This window comes from Podarcis bocagei (genome assembly GCF_964188305.1).
Source record: "Podarcis bocagei genome assembly, chromosome: 10".
Classification (NCBI taxonomy): Eukaryota; Metazoa; Chordata; class Lepidosauria; order Squamata; family Lacertidae; genus Podarcis; species Podarcis bocagei.
This window is the reverse complement of record NC_138135.1, coordinates 31,848,437-31,868,037: the sequence shown is the minus strand read 5'-3', so window position 1 is coordinate 31,868,037 and position 19,601 is coordinate 31,848,437. Positions and strand designations below refer to the sequence as shown.

The 19,601-nt window shown below is 47.8% G+C and overlaps 1 protein-coding gene across 1 annotated transcript; it reads right to left on the bottom strand.

Annotated features, from left to right (window-relative positions):
• Nucleotides 1-296: 296 nt before the first annotated feature.
• Nucleotides 297-17,608, bottom strand: CDC42EP1 (CDC42 effector protein 1). The gene is made up of 4 exons (XM_081210886.1): nucleotides 17,422-17,608; nucleotides 10,786-11,826; nucleotides 1,687-5,856; nucleotides 297-1,146 (listed from the first exon to the last, which is right to left on the bottom strand). The coding sequence occupies exons 2-3, from the start codon at nucleotides 11,201-11,203 to the stop codon at nucleotides 5,021-5,023; spliced, it is 1,254 nt and encodes a 417-aa protein (XP_081067012.1). The 5' UTR covers nucleotides 11,204-11,826; nucleotides 17,422-17,608; the 3' UTR covers nucleotides 297-1,146; nucleotides 1,687-5,020.
• Nucleotides 17,609-19,601: the final 1,993 nt, after the last annotated feature.

Here is a 19,601-nt window from a genome sequence, read left to right as displayed (position 1 = left end):
GGGCAACTAACCTCTGACGCATCATGTAGACTCACAACCAAAGAACGCTGTCCAATCAGACTCTTCCTAGGAGTCTGGTAAAATGATTAGTCATTCATTCATCCCCAGTCTCATCACCATTTTACTAGCCTAAGGAAGGAGACTTCAGTTGTTAGGAAACTGCAGGAGGAACTCTGAATGGGTGTGATATGTTGGTGTAGGGTGCATGGGTGGATCTTGCAACCAAGGACCCTTATTCCAGATCCCTAAAGTTGTCCCAGTCTCAAGGGGGGAAAAAAAGACTACCACATCACCAGTCAGTATATAATATATGTGTATAAAAATTGTAATATTGAGAACAGTAATAAGTGCAAGGAATACATAGAAGGGGGGAATCTTTGGTTTGAAGCTTATCAGATAAACCAGAAAGATCTTGGAGAGATGTTTGTCAAGAGCAAGCAACACAAGGTCTCCTCTCTGCTTCCCTATAACATATAGAAAAATGGCCAGGAAGCTATGGAAGCTCCAATGGATGACTTTTTTTCACAACCGTCAATCCCTTGGGGCATGGGTTGCTAACATGACACTCATGGACCCACACCCACCCACAGACATATTCACTGACACCCACAAGGTTCTGTTTCCCTGCCTGCTGAAATTAAGCCAATGGAAATCATAGCCAGTGGAGAGCTTTTCCCCAAGGCTAATTGTGGAGCCAAGGGCAATGAGGAGAGGGTGGTTTGTGACACCACCACCACCAAAAATCCACACCCACACCCGTACCACAGTTAGGCTTCAAAGATTCACATTTCCCCCCTTTTACTGTTATATTATGGGTTTTTATGTTGTAAACCGCCCTGTGGTGTCCTGATGAAGGAAAGTAAAAAAATTTAATAAATTAAAAATAATAATACAGTCGCCTAATTGTTGTGGTGGGGAAGCGATCATCCTGATTATTGGAGCTTGAGGAAAGGTTAACTCTTGCCTCCCCATCCTCACTCTCCAGGAAGATTACATCCATTGGGGTTGCAAAAGGAAGCAACAACACTCCCCCCCCCCAAGTCTAATTGCTGGCAGAGGGGGGAGTTTGCATGTGTGTGTAGTTGCCATGTATTTATGTGTGCTTGGTTTTGGTGTGAGCATGGTGCCTTGCAGCAACACTTTTCTCTGGTTTACCCAATGGCGTAGCGTGGGGGGTGCCAGGGGTGCCGGCTGCACCGGGCGCAACATTTGGGGGGCGCGTTTGGCCGGCCCTCCTCGAGGAAGCAGGAACCCCACTGTCCTCGGACCTCCTCCGAAGGCTGGCGGTGGGGTGGAGAGACCTCCTCCCGCCGCCAGCCTTCGGAAGGCTGCTCCGAAGCCTGGCGGTGGGGCGGAGAGACCTTCTCCCCGCGCCAGCCTTCGGAAGGCTGCTCCGAAGCCTGGCGGTGGGGCGGAGAGACCTTCTCCCTGCGCCAGCCTTCGGAAGGCTGCTCCGAAGCCTGGCGGTGGGGCGGAGAGACCTTCTCCCCGCGCCAGCCTTCGGATGGCTGTCCTGAAGACTTGTGGTGGGAGCAGTGGCGTAGCGTGGGGGGTGCAGGGGGGCCTGCCGCACCTGGCGCAACATCTGGGGGGGGGCGCGGAAGAGACTCGAGTGCTAAAATCCATGGGTTAGGGGGCGCAAATTACTTGCCTTGCCCCGGGTGCTGAGAACCCACGCTACGCCACTGGGTTTACCCACAGGCTGGGGGGGGGGGGAGTTGGTGGTCCCTGCTTTAGGCCTAAACCAGTCATGTTCTTAAATGTGCTGTTGCATTTAACATGCTCATTGTTTTTATATATATATTATAAGCAGCTGTGGCGTGTATGTCTGATAACTACTGGGACAATAGCAGGCAGAGTGGAGGAGAGTAACTCTTTCTTTCCCTGCTGTTGTCCTGACAAAAATATCCTTTGAAACTGCTATTCGCCTTGGGAGCAAAACTTCCTTTGACAACAAGGGCTGTAGCTCAGTGGGAAAGTTTGTATGCAGGGGGTCTAGGTTCAAGCCCTGGCATTCCCAGGTAGTGCTGAGATACACCAAATGAAACTCTGGAGAGCCACTACCCATCAGTGGAGATAATACTGAGCTTGGTGGGCCAATTATCTTGACAGTATAAGGCAGCTTCCTTTTTAAAAAAGTGCACGTTAAATGCAAAGGTACATCTAGTCTGGCTGTTAGATTTAACCCAGTGCTTCCTAGAACCCAGCAGTAACCACCAGGATGACCAGCCCTGGAATACCAGTGTGAGCCGAGTATTGAATCTCCCCACAAATGCCATTTACGTATAACTGCAACTGCAACTCTTCAAGTTCCTCAGGCCACCAGTGGGTTGAGGTCAGCAAGTCAAAACCCACGGGAGTGAGGAACAGCCGTTGGCGAAGCCTTCCTCCGCAGTGCTTGTCTATTATATTCCTGCCGTTACTTCCTGCTTTCCTTTCCCTGCTCCTGCCACATAGATCTCGTTGGCAGTTTTTGCAGGAATGGGTTTCCTCCAGCCACTGCCAGCTCGTTGAACAATCAGAGTGCTGTGAGGGACAAGTTGTGTGACCTCATCCACCAGAAATCTCTGCCTTGGCACAAAAACCTCTCTGTGTGAGCATCGGGGGAAACGGGCTCATTCCAGAGAGGCTGCATCGCCAAGAGGCATCTAAACCAGAGGACATGTGGAGCGCTGTGATCCAACACCCCTTGTTGAGCAGAGACACCAGGAAGGAGAGGAAAGGACAGGCAAGGGTTCCCCACTGTGTGCTCTAATCATTAACGCTCTTGGACAGAACTAGCAGTATACAAACAGTATACAGTACTGGACCTTGCTGGACAGAATTGTGGAGAAAATAGTTCCTGAAGGGTGTATATATTATGGGCAAGAAAAGACTCCTTTGCCTTATCTGTCCCTCCCAAACACTGGGGAGAAGGGCAGTGAGACCCTACTCTGGACTGGTGTTTGCTTGAGTCAACCGAGCTAGGCACCAAGAGAACAAACTTTATGGAATCTTTTTGCAGTAACAGGGTCAGGGAGGGAGAGGAACAAAAATGCATCTTCTTGGGTCTTTCTAAACATGATTTCTATGGGAAATCATGTTGTGTGATGCATTCTGATTCTTACTGGCAGCCATATCAGATGCTGTACAATGACTTCTTCCTCATGGCTTTTATGTCCTCTGAATACCAAGCGTTTGCTCTTTGGCATCCACCTCATCCCTTTTGTTTATCATCTAAATAGTTTCTTGAGAGCAGAGTGATTTGACCACAGAAAAATGCAGACAGGGCTGGAAAAAGGCTGTGTATGAGTATCTCCTAAAATATGCAGAGTGGGGGACAAGGGACTTAGGAGCCTGGTTCTTATGTTGTTACTATGATAGGAGAAGATGACAACAACCCCCAGCCTTTTCTGCCAGGACCTCTTCAAAATGTGCCTCATGAGAGGATTCAGAGTGACCCAGCTCATGTTTCACATGAGGCGTTTCCCCGCCAAAAGCATCCCTATGTGTAATTTACCAGCTCAAAGGCTTGACCATATTCACTCTTTCTAGGGTGGGAAATTGTTGCTGTGGGAGAATATTTCCCGTGAGGTACATTTCAAATGTACTTCTCCCCACTTTGTTAGTGAAACTTGAGGTGGGGTACAGTCTTTGAGGACTCAATAATGCCGTTAAGTTTGTCTGAATGGCCCCCCGAGGCCACATCTTTGAGGACAGGGATGGGGAAAACCAGATGTTTTTAGATTCCATCTTCCATCATCCTGCTCATTGGCCATGTTGGCTACTGCTGGTGGGAATTTGGTTCCAACATCTGGAGCGCCACATGTTCCCCATGTGGGACAAGTTAGGCATGTTAAGGCAGACTGAGGGGCTCCACCCAGCTATACCCTGAGAAGTGCTTTTCTTCCAGAACAAGCAGCCTGTGGATGAGCTACCACCATGGCAGTGAGGCTGTGAGTGCTGGGGACACAGTTAAAAAACAACAGGTATGGCTTATGGGCCTTACATGCCCTATTCCTGCTCTAGGAGACCCAGGGAGCAGGGTGAAAAGAGGCCCCCCTCTGTCTCCCATTTTGTGAATTGGATTCCTACACTTACACAAAATGGAGGATCCTGAACTCAATTCCTGTGCAATCCCTGGAAGCAGGGTGAATAACAACTTCATAGATAGGCTTCTCTGGAATGAGCTCAGAGCGATACCTCATAGAAGACCAAAATGTACATTTCCTCAATAGAATGCAAAAGGAAGGATAAACAGACCAGGTCCAATCCAGGTTTCAGTAAATGAAGAAATGGATGGCGCACCAAAGAGCCAGTTTGAGGTCAAATCCAATCCAAGTCTGGTGTTCCTTATAAGCAGATGAGAGAGGACATCTTGGATGATTTGATGTTCGAATATCGGACTGGAAGTTTAGTGACTGTGATCTTTACCTCAAGCAGAAGACATAGGTATCTCCTGATAGGTGAATAATGTTGCATTGGGACTGAAGGAAGCCTAGCATCTTGTGGCTTTTCCTGTTCCACCTAGATCTCAGGTTTGCTCCTTTTTCAAAAAACTTTCTTTCTTATAATTGTTTGACAGTTGTGTGCAGGGTCTCCTTGGTTTCCCCCCTCTTTCCTTAAGGATAAATTCTTTTTACCGGGCCATGGAGGGGTCATGGTGCAATTTGCAGTGACAGAATCAGTCAGCCAATGGGGTTAAAGGGAAATGTGAACTCATTAACACCTGTAAATGCTGGTTGCATCGCAGAGCCATGACCTCAATGAAAGAGCCAACAAAGGCTGGCCATCTCCTTTGTATGGTTCTGCTTTACTTCTGTCCCTTTCTTTAGACCACCAAAGCCGGAAGGAGGAGCAGGAGAGCAAAGCAGGTAATTGAGCTCCCTCCTTCACCGGCCTATCACCATCTAGAACATCTCCAAAGAAGGCTAACCCTGTGAGTTCACACACCAGTCGGCCTGCAAGGTGCATAGTTCCCTTTAACACTGGTCTCTCCTGGGAGTGTGATGGGAGGTCACAAGAGAGCATCTACAGCTGTTCAAACCTTAACTTCATCGTCCTCCTCATCAACATAGTCAAAGGAATCACTGTGCCTCTCCCTAGCAATGCTTGCTCCATCTCTGTAGACCTCTTCTTCTTCTTCTTCTTCCTCCTCCTCCTCGTCTTCCTCCTCCTCTACTCTGTGGTGCCATCTGGCCTTGCGTTCCTGCTGTTCAGCCTTCAGTCGCCACATGTTGGCATCTGGGCTTTCCCACAAGGCTTGGTTTCTTGGCTCTTCTCGCTGCTGCAGGCTGCGGTAGGAAGCTAAAATCTGGGCTGCCCGGTTGAATTCTCTTGCTTCCGTGTCGCAGCCATTCTGGTGCTCTTGCCAGTGGGTTTCTTTCGGCACTGCTCCCAGCTCAGAGGGCAGGTTCTTTCCCCTAGAGCAGGGCGACCCTTCCTGCGACGACTCTCTGGAATGAAAATCCCCATTGGCACAAACGGATTGCACCAGTGGTGAACTGGCCTCGGAGCGAACCCAAAGGCTTGATGCAGTTTTGCTCTCTTCACTTTTAGCATGAAGAGACCCTGGTCTCCAGGGCAATGAGTCCTCCCCACTGGTGTCCTCTGGGCAAAGAGGTGAGGCAGTGTCGCTGCAGGCTGAAATTTTGCCCTCCCCTCTTTCCTCCTCTTCCGTGTTGCTGCGGCCGTGATCTCCCGAGAAGCTGATGACATGGAGGAGTTCACTCATCAGGGAGGGGCCAAGGTCAAGGTCAAGGCGAAAAGACAGCAAGGAGTCTGAGCGATTCAGCACTGATTCGGCACGGTGGGAGCTTTCCTGGGTCTTCTCAGAGCGCGGAACACGAGGGATGGTGCAGAATCCAGATTCCACTCCTGAAAAGGCAGTGAAAGCAATGGTCAGAACAAAGCATGGGAGAACCTGTCCTTTGCAGTACACAGCCTTCTCCAATGTGGTGCCCTTCAGATGTTTTCGAATGTAACACCCATCACCCCCACATCCATTGGGATGGGAATTGTAATCTAACAACTTCTAGGGAGAATCAGGTTGGGGAAGGCTGGTGTAGGATGGCAATCCTCTTATCCATATATGATGCAAAACTTATGGATGGGTCAGCATTAGTCTCCAGATATCCCAGGGAAAGGGAAAGCTGTTTCGTGTGGCCCAGTCTTTCTTTTTAAAACCCTGAGAGTCTCTGTCCCTCACAATTGGAGAGATGTTAACAGATGTGATAGCAAAAGAAGGGTGAAAACTAAGCAAGTGTGTCAGAATGAAGACCACATTTATTACGTTTGACAACTGATATGGCTTCTAAGACCCAGTTTTGCTGCTTTTCAAGTGCTTAGTCAAGGTTTCTTTGCATCAGAGGATGGCAATTTCAGGATGAGGTTATCGCAGAAGGAGCGCACTGTGTCAAGCTAATGTTGATTCACATTTGCTATGCTCATGCACGTTGTGTTAATAGCATGCAACTAAAATATGCAAATTAGCCACAGCTCAGTGGCTTATGAGCTACTTCCAATGAGCAGCTCTCAATGCTAAGAGCAAATGGTTCATCCCTGAGCTCACCCGGTATCCTCCCTCCCTCCAACAGAGTCTCTATCAGATGTAGAGAGGAGAGGAAATATGTGACATCTCAGTATGATAACTGCACACCACTTTTCTTGCTTCTCTTTTCCATCCTCTGGCAAATAAAACTCAGTGGCCTGAGCTTCCCAAACTTTCAAAAACCAGGGCAGAGGGTGTTTTCCCACCTTGGAGGCACAATGTACTTTCACAAAAACACATCATTTACTCAGTCAGCTCCCAGAACGGTAGGAGGAAGGTGTTTACCTTGGAGTTAGGGGGCAGGCTAGTTAATACTTTGCCTTTGCCCAATCAGTCATGGCTCAGGGGTGAAATACCAAGATTTGGGGGTAAGAAGGATGCTTCTTACATCACCCCAAACCAAGGGTATCCAAGGTGGTTCCCTCCAGCTGTTGCTGGACTCCATCTCCCTAAACTCCAGCCACTGGCCATGCTGGCTGGGGCTGATGGGAGCTGCGAGTCCAACCACAGCATTGGCTAGCCCTGCCTCTATGCCTGTCAGCTGTAGGGTGGGCTGTGTCCTCTATACAGAGGCAGAAAGAGGGGGATTGATGCTGCCTTGCTAGATCCATTGGGCATAAACTGATGGGCGATCCAATAACTGCCTAATAACTCAAGGCACTCTCCAGGCCCTCTCAAGTGCTACAACAAGTAGCGTGGGGCTCATTGGTTTAAAGATACTTTGATGTAGATGCTGATCACTTTTAAGTTAATAGCCTTTGTGAATAACCTTTAGTCTTTTGTGTACACCGTTATGATAAGAGCAGGGCGAATTCTGCACCAGGGACATTTGGCCTGAGTGATGAAATCGTAGGGTTGGCTGCGCTGCAAATAAATAGCAAGCAATGGGATTGCAGGCTTGATTGCACTGCAATATTGGCTGGATGAATTGGAGAGAATGGGGAACCTGGTCTACATTTGAATGACTGACCCAGGCTTCTCCTTTACTCATAAAGCTGGTATTAATCTGGGTGAAAAGAAAAGGCAATATAAAGAAATCTGGGGGCGGAAGGATGTGTGCGCGGCAACTGCTGCATGGCTTGCAGTGTTCGACAGAGGGCAGCATTGCCCTGCTCTCTTCCTTGATGAAAACCAGGCAGGCGCCAGCAATGCTAGGGGGGCCAGGCAGCTGGGGAAAAGCCATTCTGCAGCAACAGGAGCTCAGAACAGAGACCGTTATTCACCTCCCTGCTAGTCCCACCTCAGTGCAAGTGCTGCAGTGTGGACATTTCGTATTGGGCATGCAGAGTCTAGACAGAGGAAGCAGCGTCTCTGTTTAAGCAGTGAAAGTCAGGCTAGCTGCTATGCAAAGCTTTGAGCTCAAATCACCACAGGGCTAGAAGCTTTAGTTATGCTGGTTAGTGGAGGGTCTAGGTTCCCCCTTTAGATGAACCAGGCAATGCATTTTGCCAGTGGAGCAGGGTTGCCCTATTGCACCCTGTCTGTCTGCTTCTCCCTCCATTCAATACTCTCTGTTCCAGGACCCATGTTACTGTCACCTTTCCCCCATATCCCCCTCTCTTCCTTTCTCCTCTGCCAAACATGCTGTAAATTCCTTACCCAAAACACACACACACAGTCCTATTTCCTAACAGCTGCATGTTCGGCATTTGTTGCCTGAGACAAACATCCAGACTCGAGACAAAAAAGACAGGCTTTTCCAGAGCCTCTGACAAGACTGCTCCCAAATTATTTAACTACCACCTTACATGCCCATGACTATCTGACAATACTGGACAAACCAGGAAACTGATGTACAGCCCAATCCTAGTTTATGTGACAGTGAAATTATCTCCACTGCATTTGCACATTGAAGACTTCTAAAACAATTGGGTACAGGACTGAAGCCTTAGATTTCTTTCTCCATCTTTTATTTCCTTCTCTTCCACACTTACTAACCCCTAAAGTAATGCCAGTACTGTAAAATACCAGCCAGTTTTTGTCTCACATATTATTATTATTATTTTTTAAAAAAAAGCTGAAATAATGACAAGCAAGACTCGTTACATATCTTGATTCCAATCACAAATCAAATATATTTTAAAAGCAAAAGTGTTAATGCTATCTTCACTCACGTGCACTGCGCACATTCAGCATAAGTTGTGAAAAGCTTTTCCATGCTATGCAAATGATACACACATATGTCCTGTATGCCAGTTGGGGGTAACCTGTCTTTTCCAGAGGTACAATTTGTAAATGTGCAGGGTTTTTCACAAATAACACTGAGCATGCAGATGAGGCAGAAGTGAGGTCTGAAGTTACCAGACTTGAAGGGCTTGTGAAAGGCTTGAATCTCCAAGTGGGCAAGGCTGCATTTAATAATAATAATAATAATAATAATAATAAAATATTTAGAAGATGGTGCATGCTGCTTTCAGTCTGGCATGAGCTGGCTGCAAATTATAGCATAGACACGCTCTGTGTGTGCATCTGCCCTACTCTCCTCTCCTCTCCTCTCCCAATTAACCTTTGTCTCCAGGACCCATCTCCATGACACCACCAAGGGCCACCACAAGGACTCTGGTTTGGGCCCTGAAATTTCAGGGTCTGGGATGCTCTTGACCTGACCTGGCAACTCTAGCAAGGACAGCAATAGCACTATCCTCCCCTTAGGATGCTCCATACTGTCATCATTTGCAGTCAGCAGCAGATGGTGGGGTTGGGTGTTGCTGTTCACCTTACTTCCAGTTGCTTGCACTGCTGCTGCTTACCATAGAGACGTGAGGCAGTGGAAAGGCCAACATGGTGCAAACACACTGGCAGGGACAATCCAGCACTCCTGCTGGTGTGTTTGCACCCACCCACTTCTCCCTTCCTCCATTACTTCCTGGTAAGCAGCAGCAATATGACCAACCAGAGGTCAGGTGAGCCATGGTGCCACACACCTCTGTCTGCTACTGTTCACAGTTCAGCAGACATCAATTATTTTTCTCTCCTGGTTTGCTTGTACATTTTAATCTAATTTGACTCGCTCATGATGTCTGCAAAGCTGATCATGTTGCTCTTGATTATTTTGCTCTAATTTCTACCAGTTTAGCTCTTGCAAAGTTAAGCTTGCTTATTTGCTAGTAACATGGGAAAGAAAGAAAGGAAGAAAGGAAGGAAGGAAGGAAGGAAGGAAGGAAGGAAACCAGCAAAGGACATCAGAGAGTAGCACTTTGATCTAAAGTAAACAATGAAGAAACAGATGAGAGAGAAAAGTAATAAGCAAGTCAATAAGCCAGGGTAGTAGAGGTATGCAAGCAAACAAGAAAGAATCAGTAGCTGTCTTATAGAAGACCCTATGCACTGCACTGACCTAATGTTTACTCTGAGGAAAATAAGACGTCTCTGAAACATTAGTCATTCCTGAAACTATCCAGGGCCTTTGCTTTGCTTTCCTGTAATATTCACTAACAGCATGTATAGTTGCAATGAGAGATCTACCCTGCCCCTTCTTTTCCTTTTCCCTTGTTTTTCCCCAAACCATGTTTCCCATCATCAGTCTTTCAGACTTCTGTGGAGAACTGGGTAGACCAGAAAACATACGTAGCTATTTCTAGCCTCTTCTTAATGGTGCCAGGAGTATGTGCAGTGCATTCTGGGATTGCATGACTTGGCAGAAATATCACTGCTTGTACACTGGTGGAAGTATATTGGAAAAGCCATCACAAGGAAATGGATGAGATCTATGGCGCATACTTAAATGCTTTGCTACCATTTGCTTGGGGGGGGGGAGATTTATGAAAACACTCAGAGTCCTGGAGAGCTACGTCCCAACCAAAAACCTTCTATCTCCTTAGCTTTTATTTTATATTATGTTACTCACTTAAAAGTCTTCTAGACCTAAACATATGTACAGTCATGTTTGCCGGTGATGCCCATGGAACAACTTAAATGCAAGCCTGTCATTTAATGTTGTTTATTGGACACGTTGCAATGACTCAGGAGAAAGTACTGATTTGTTAGTACAGCAAGCTGTAGACTTGTGTTGTAACAAGTAAAACAACTGAAGAAAAGAGATTTAATGGAATAGAGAAAGAGCAATGAGGAATAGTTGTACTATTACGGAAGAGGCCAAGTTCAGCCTGCTGCCCTTAAACATGCACAGCACTCCTAAATAAACAGAAATCTCAAACGTATTCAGTAAAGAAGTATTTGCATATGTGTAGGATTGTTTTGATTGCACACCTAAGAGTGAAGCAAGGCAAACCAATCCACCACCAGATGCCACCTACCATAGCCAGAGAAGCTGTTGGGAGTGCTCTTGAAGGCAAAGGGAACTCCAAAGCCATCGCTCCCGTAGCTTCCTTCATTGAGCTGCGGCAGTGATACGGCATTCTTGATGATGGGTGAGATGGCAGGGGGCGTAGGAGAGGCCTCGTCCTTGTTCCTGCTTCCTCGGCTTCTTAGCGGGCTTCTCCTCACGTGCCACAGTGTCCGAGCAAAGAAGTTGTTGGGCTTGGCTTCCTCGCCGCCATGGTTCCTGAGGAAGGAAGTGTCCCCAAAGGCATCGCCGCCACGACCCACATGCATGGTATGGCGGAAGTCCCCCAGTGGTGGGCTGATCATGTCCGGGGTCAGCTCCACTTTGAGACGGCGCTTGCTGTGGGAGCCAGACACCCAACCAATCACCGGCAGCTTCCCAAGACTCATCTCCTAGCCCGTTTATCAAAACACTGTCTCAGAAATACAACGAGGTGCCGTTCAAGAGAGGTGGGCACAACTCTGGAGGTGTTTGTGTCTCAGTGACCTGTCACAGTCCAGGATCCCGCCATCACTTGTCCTTCTGCTTTCTTTCTTGCTTCAGAGGTCTTTCTTCCAGCCTATTCAAGACCAACCTGTTGTGGAACTTCTAGGTTTCCAGCTGGGTGTGGGCACCTGATTTCCACCCACCTCTGTAGATCCCCTAGATAGCGTCTCTTCACAGCTTTAAGGAAGCCACCAGGCTAATTTGTTTCTTCCAGGTTTGGGCCTTCAGGAATGCAGAGAGGATGTGTGTAGACTGGAACCCCTGTCTCTCTCTCCTTGGACAGAGGGAGGAGAAGCAGTGATCAAGGAGGCTGTTGTTACACCGGTCGTTGTTCCTGTCTGGCTGGAAGTGTGCAAAGCTGGAGGATTAATGCTAATCCGCTAACTCTTCTTCCGCCTGCTCTTTCTCTCTCCCGGCTTCTCTTATTCCACCTCCCACCGGTATGGGAGCTGGCTAACAGATGGGACAGCAGGTCGCCAGAGCCAGAGTCAAATGCCTTGATCCTGGATTCCTGCTGTAAGAGGTTCTGAAAAAAAGACCGAAAGGAAGGTGAGGCTCCTGAGCTGAGATGGTCTGAAACTGAAAACCTCAGAAGTGAGACTTTGCTCAACTGCTTCTGGTTGCCAACTTGTGTAGCAAAAGATCACTTTTTGCATTGTGCTCCATGGGGCCCATTAAATAGGACTTCATCTAAACGACTAAACAACAACATCTCAGATGCCCCACCAGGTGGGTGAGGTTTTCTGCCTGTTATGCTTTAGTGCTCTCATGGTTTATATTTAGTGCAATATTGTTGGTCAAGCAGTTGTGGAGAAGGCACAAGGTCTTCCAACAAGCAGGGAAGAATAACTTTCCCCCTTATCTCCCCACTCTGCTAGCATGGCTCAGGATGGCCAACAAGATAATTTGATGGTGGGTGGAGGTTGTCCCAATTTATTATATCTGCATAAGTTTCATTGGTTACCTGTGATTACCATTAAAACCTGGCATGGCTTAAGTCCAGGATACCTTAGGGACCATCTCCTTCCATATCACCCTGCCTGCTTCTTAAGATCCTGAGAGGCCCTTCTCTGTGTCTCATGGAGGGTGGGAAGCCTGCTTCAGTGGGGTGGGAGGGCCTTCCAAAGGGCAGCACCCTGATGAAGGCACACCTGACCTTGCCCTACGAAGTGTGGTGGGTTGGCTTCTCCACTCACTTGTTTTTCACTGCTTGTTGTACACTCTTATTCTGGCGGGTTATTATGCATGTAGCAGATAACACTTTTTTGTTTTGACTTCAACTGTTCACCTTATCTCATTGCCCTGACGTTTTTAAAAAAACAAAAAACAGAAAACCATAATTTTTAAAATGTTTTGGAAGCAGCTCTGAATGGTATTTTGCTCAGGGTTTGAAATTTCAACAATGACGAAAAGTTCACCGGTTTGACACGTTGCCAGATTCCAGTACAAAATTTCCTTTCATTGAGCTGGCTCCCAAGAAATGCTCTTATGCCCATTTCTCAGCTGAATACCCCCCCTTTTTTTTAGCCTGTTGCCTTGTGCCGGCCCTGCCCTTAGCCGTTCCAGGAGCTCCATCCCACCCCCCTCTCCATTTGTTCCCTCTCTTGCGGATCACCTTGGAAAGCACAGGTGCCAAGGCAGGCTAGAATGCCATGCTCTGTGCCAGGGCCACGTCTCCTTCCCAGCCCTGGCTCTTGTTTGCTTACTCAGGGCCCCTCTTATCTACGCACCTGGCAAATGAAAGATTAAAAACCTCAAACTGGGATTTATGACAGACGTTGACTGCCCTCCCCCCACCCCAGGAGGGGGAGAAAACAGTGACCCTCTGCCCTTCATCCCTTGGGCAGCCAGTGTCACTTGTCCGTCTACAAAAGGACACAGAAGTGGTGGTCACCCATGGGGGTGAAGGCAGCCTGAAAAAATCACAAGATGGATCGCAGTAGTAGTAGTAGTAGTAGTAACAACAACAACAACTCCCTCTCCCCAGTGGATTTGCTATTTGCTACTTGCATTCAGTGCCTGCAGTGCTATAGCCTTCTTCTTAAATAATGGAAGGAGTTAGTCTTAAGCACGTGGTGCTGCCTTCTGCCTGGGACCTTCCTCTACCATGTGCACTCTCCAATAAACTATGGCTTCCATCACTATGGAAGAAATAGCTTGCTTGCCTTTACTGATAACTTTGTACACAGGTAGGCCACCCACACCCCACCTGAGCTCCATGCTGCCCTTCACCATCTTTGGCGCAGCACCCAAACTCGGGATGAGGCAGGGAGAGAGAAAGAAAGAAAGAAAGAATGAATGAATGATGGATGAAGAGGAAAGAGGAATGAATGAAGTGAGAGAGAAAATGGTTGTTTGTGTGTGTGGAGAGACTGTATGGATGACACATGAATTATGAGGAGACAGGTAGAGAGAGAGAAGTGATGTCCATTTCTTTTTCTTTTTACTCCACCTGCCACCACCTCCCAACCACCTTTCCCCCAAGGGAATATCCACCCCCCCCGCCCAACCCGGCAGGTAATACATGAGCTTTATTCAAACATACTCTCTCATTCACTTGACAGGAGCTAGTGAGGAATGCAAGATGCAATGTTTATTTATTTTTTAATACGTGTAGCCCACCTTCCTTTTTCAAAAAAGAAATCCAGGACAAATAGATAATATGTATCAATAATAATCAAATATAAAAATAATATTTTTAAAAAAATTCATCAGAAGTGCTATCAGTTTTGCCACCTTCTTTATGGCAAGGCTCTCCTATCTTTAACAGCTGCAGGGGCCAAAATTCAATAGGTATAGTTTTATCCAAGAACAGAGATGCAATAGTTGAATTCTTCCCATCATGCAGCTGTTAGAGGCCCCAAAGCCCTGCCAGTAACAAATAGTGGCAACCTAAAATACAGTTATTGTAAATAACAGTTGCCAACTTTTTTCTGGCAGTGTTTCTGTACATTTCACAGCTGCACAACAAGCACAAATTCAAGAGTCCCAGGCTTTTCTTATCAACGTATCTCCATGCTGAGAATATTTCCAGCTGGATTTTCTGTGTGTCATGCAGCTATGAAAGGCACAGGAGCCCTTTCAGGAAAAAAAGAAGGGCCTGTTGATGAAAATTTATCTTGCTTTTAATTCTCCCATTCCCTATATACCACAGAGATACAATGCACAGCTTAGAACAGCCTTCATAAATCTGGTGCTGGTGTTTTAGACTAAAACTGCCATTAACCCAGACCCACGCTAGCTGGGACTGATGGGAGCTGGTGTACAAAACATCTGGAAGGCACCAGGTTCAGGAATGATGGAGTCTAGAGCCATCAGTGGACCACATTGCCTGAAAAGCTCCAGAAGAAGGGGGTGCATTCCTGAGCCTTGCTTCCTCTGGAGCCTTCTCTCTTTGCAGGCCACGAGCAGAAACTAGGAATGTAAAGAATTGTAATATACATCATTTTAAGAAAAATATGTGCTGGTTAAGGTAGACACATGGAGTGACCAGAACCAAGGGAGAACAGGATCTCCTGTAACTTTGACAACTAGGCACTAGGCATCTCTTGCATCCAGTCAGTCTAGAGCTGCCCATTCAGGCTCTTCATTACGTCACATTCAAGTGCAGCCAGTGAGCAGGCCTGAATGTACTGTAGTTGGCAGATACTATATTTCTATTACTCCCTACATCATGCTGACCAACATGGCAGCTTTTGCAGGAAGCTGGGTGTGTATGTTCTCATTTCTTGCACAGTAGCCTATACATGTTCACGGGATATCTCTACAACTGTACAGTCAGGGATAAGCACTGACTCTTCTGTCCTCTCCCTTTCCCTCCAAGTCCCTCGTACTTCAGTCCATTTGTGAGTTTGAGTGTAGGAACCTATTCATTTTATTTGTGTACAGTGTGCAATGGCCTGGTTGACACATCACATTAAACCATGGTTTAACTCTGAGGGTGAACATCCAGCAGGCCACAGCTTCCCTATCCCTGGTCTAGAGTGTTGGGCTAGGAGGCCTGCATTCCTAGTGAAGCTCAGTGGGTGACCTTAGTCCAGTCACTTTCTCTCAACCAAACCTACCTCACAGGGTTGTTGTGAGGGGAAGTACCCTGTTTGCCACTCTGAGCTCCTTGTAAGAAAGGCAGGACAAAAATATGAAATAAACAATAAATAATTCCTGACACATACAATGAGCTCAAACCCTAACTCTTTGAGTCCTTGCTGCCCCGGGTGGCAAATGCCAAGCAGTGCCCTTCCCCTGCAGCCAGAAGACCTTAGTCTAATGCCCAAACCACAATGTGCCACTGGCTCCACAGAGCTCCTTATCTTCCATCTTTGGCTCTGCTCCCTCTTTCGTTCTTTCTCCTTCCAGCCAAGCTAGGCTGCTGCTTGCTGAGACTACCAAATTAGTCTGGAACGAAAACAACAAAAATCTTTCCCACTCACTAGAATTCACAGGCCAAACATCCAGTTATGCCTTTGTTTGAGGAAAGCTCTCGTGGTCAACAGATGAACAATGGCTTTTGTTCTGCTCCTCAGTCTATGTATTTCATCTGTCACATGTTCAGTGGACTCCTAAGCGTATTTACTTGGCTCGTCCAAATGAGTTCAACAGTTGCATACTCCCAAATATGGGTGGAAAGGATTGCAGCCATTGCTTTACAGCATTTGCCACCCTGGCCATCTGTCTAGAACAGGCTTTCCCAGCCTGGAGCCCTACAGATGTTTTGGGCCACTACTCCCTGCATGCCCCTGCTGATGGGAGTTGTAGTCCAACGTATCTGGAGGACACCAGGTTGGCACGGGTGCTTTCCCCCTACTTTTCTAGCATCTCTCAGGTTGGATACCCAGCTTTCCTTCACCCCAGTCCTGCCTATTGTAAGAACCCCAAAGAGAGAAGAGAGTGAACAACATGAAATGGCCACCATCTTCATGAGGCCTCTTATTTTAGGGGATCCTTCTGGCTTGCTGTTGTCCAGCCCACCATAGTCACACTAAACTTAATCAATGTATCATGTTAGTTGCCCATTAGGCTTTCAGTTTTGACCTGGTAAAGTTCAAAGAGGTCACCAGAGATAGTTCTCTGTCAAATAAGAGTGAAAGGGAACTGATCCAGATGTCTCCTTGCTTGGAACAGCTAGAACCCAAATTGGCTTCCCTAAAGGTAGGAAAGAGATGATTCAAGGTGGTCTGAGAACAGAACTAGAACTGTTTGGAGTCACACTTTTGAGTGCAACGAATCCTTGCCCATTTCCCCTTGCTAGGCAACACTTGAAGCCATATCAGCTGAGCCGTGTGGAACTGGAACCAGCAAAAGTCTAGAAGATCCTTCCGCTGGAGACAGTTTTCCTGCCCAGATCGGGAGAATAGTCTGGAAGGTCAACCTCATAAGCCTTGAAAGCAAAGTGACGTGTGTGTGTGTGTGTGTGTGTGTGTTTATCTGATCTTGAATGTCAAAGTACTTCAGATGCACCTGATGAAGTGAACAGTAGTCACGAAAACTTACGCCATAATACATTTGTTAGTTTTTAAGGAGCCACAAGACTTTGATCAAAGTACTTCCTAGTCCCTTCACATATACACACTCCCCCCGAATTCCCTTTCCTGTCTGAAAAAGCAAAGTGGCCAGCTTAACCCTTCAAAGAAAAGATGATCCAAACTACTTTCACCTGGCGCGCGCACACATCACAACTTCTGCTTCAGTGCCCATTTTCCTCTGTGACATGGCTCCCTCTTGACTCCTTAGACCTTTCTCCACCCTGCTATCTCTTCTTCCCTCTCTGCTCATTTCTCCCCATCTACAAATCCCCTTTCAACTTACTTACATTTCTCTTTTCTCTTACATTGTCTCTCCCCTTCTCCTTCCAGTGCCCATCCCGCAAACAACTTGCTTTCCATTTCTCCTCCTGGCCTCTTTAAATTCACATTTTCCTATTACAGCTTCCCTCCGTTATTCCCTGCTTCTCATATGATGATGATGAGGATTTTATTAGCAGTTGCCATAGAGCTCTATTTCCTTTAAGGCCCCCGATGTCACTCCCCAACCCCACAGCTCCGCTTTCCCCTTGCCAGCCCAGTCTGCCTCACACCCCTCATGTGTGACACGCATACAAATACCAAAAACTTTTGGACTTTACCTTATCTTGAGGGGACAAAAAAAGAGAAGACTTTCTGGGGAGCTTGGATTATTTTTCCCCCCACAGCAAACTTGCCGGCACGCCCACAACACGGGGAGAGCGGTCCCCCTCGCCCCACACAGCCTGGTGAGGGATGCCAGTGACGTGAGAGACCCCCAGATCCTTCGCCCTCCGTTCCCTCACCGCGGGCATCCAGCACTGGAGCCGCTGGAGGAGGCACGAGAGGGATGTGGAGAGCGCGGGGCGGAGTTTCAGCCCGCCCTGACCAATCCGGAGCCGTCAGGGAACGAAGTCCGGAGGAATGGATTTCAAAAGTCCGGCCAGGGGGGAAATTCAGGAACTCCTGAGCCCCATCCTCCCCCCCCCCCCCGTCTTTCCACATGAGACTTCCGCCTCACGAAGCGTCTGGCATTCTGGCTGCTCCCCCCCTCGCGAAGTGGAATGGAGGGTCAGCCTCTTCCCGCGCGCTCCCAACAAGACCTTCTTTTCGAGTGGAGAAAGTAGACGGTGCGCCACGCGCGCAAAGAGCAGCAGCGCGCATGGGACTGGAGAGCGTGGATCGCAGGCAGTGGCGCAGCGGGGTCCTTTTCGACACCCACCGTCCTTATTTTATGGGAGGGAGGGATTCAAGCGCATACCGGAGAGTTTTAAGTCCGCACGCCATCGAAGTGTCTTCAAGCGCTCTGTTGCCCTAGCGTGACAAATCCATTTTGACTTCTTGTGCTTAGGATAGGAAAGCGCCGGGGGGTTGCACTGAAAAATGTGGGATCAGGGGTGCCAACTTGAATAAAATATGGTGGGGAGGCAAGTAGGCCCTGCCCAGCATAATTAATCGCATGACGTGGTGTTTGTGCACCATTTGAATGGCAATGTCCATCAACTTGGGGGGGCGGGCGCTGGACCCACCTCAAATATTTTTAGGGGCCCCCAAAGAGACCTCGACTGCTAGAAGTTGGCTCCTATGCATGGGATGCACCAGCAAGTAAGGGGAAGGCATAGATAAACAACAGCCCAGAAGCAAATCAGGATGAATGTGTAACCAGCCCACAATCAAATCAGAACAAATGCTCAAAGAAGGCCAGGCATCACCTAACTTCTGTGTAAACTTTGGGCAAGCAAATCAGAATGAATGCTCAATAAGCCTTACACCGCGGACCTTCAGCTGTGCAGCACACAGTAAACTCTTGTCTTGTCACCTCTCCTCCCCACCTTTCCATCCTTTACAGTTGAGTCTATATTGGCCATGCTGACTGGGGCTGATGGGAGCTGGGCTCCACCACCTTTGGAGGGCCACAAGTTCCACATCCCTGCTGTAGTGAGTCTAGTTACTTCCAGAACAGATTGCCATAATGAGCTCCGGATGGGACTGCCCTTTGGTTCAAGATGCAGCTACCGGGTTTCGGTCTGGAGTCAGTAGATGAGATAATACTACAACTATTCTCTTCTAGCAAAACTGGTTAGCAAGTTGTTTCTGGACTCGGTTCAACCCAAACACAGATCTTTGCTATCTTGCCCTTGATTCTTTTCTAACACTGGCATCCTGTTCAGGCATTTTAAGGTAGTTCAGAAAACATACTTTCCTCTGCAAGTCTTATCCTGGAAATATGCAAATCCTACCATGGTACGACCAGGTTCCATGTGCGAAAACAGTTTGCTAAGTCTTGAGATAAAGTTCTCCGGGCAAACACACCCATGCAGTGACTCCCGGTAAGTTCATGGGAGACTCTCGGCTGTAGCAGTTACTGAGTCCTTGATGCAGTAGGGACAGAAGCAGGGGACATTTGGCCAGATGTAGCAATGGGTTGGTGTTTGGGGCAGGTGCTGCAAACCAGTGTCAATAGTCAGAGCCAGCACTGGGCGGGACCATTCATGAAAGCCCTATAATTTAGGTCAGGCTGCATTGGCAGAGGTGGGGAACCTTTTGCAACCTGAGGGCCACATTTACTTGTGGGCAACCAGAAGGGGGCCACATATCAGTAGTGGGTGTGGCCTGGACACGCCCCACGCTCCATGGCTGATATGCCCATCCATCCAGGCAATCAAGCAAAAAGTCTTACCACAAGTCAAGGATATATTCCAGCCAGGTAAGATCACTAGAGGAGGATGCAGAGGCAGGACAGCGAGGGGTGTGGCTTGTGGGGGGATGAGTTGGGCAAGTCTCAAGGACCGCATAGAGAGGA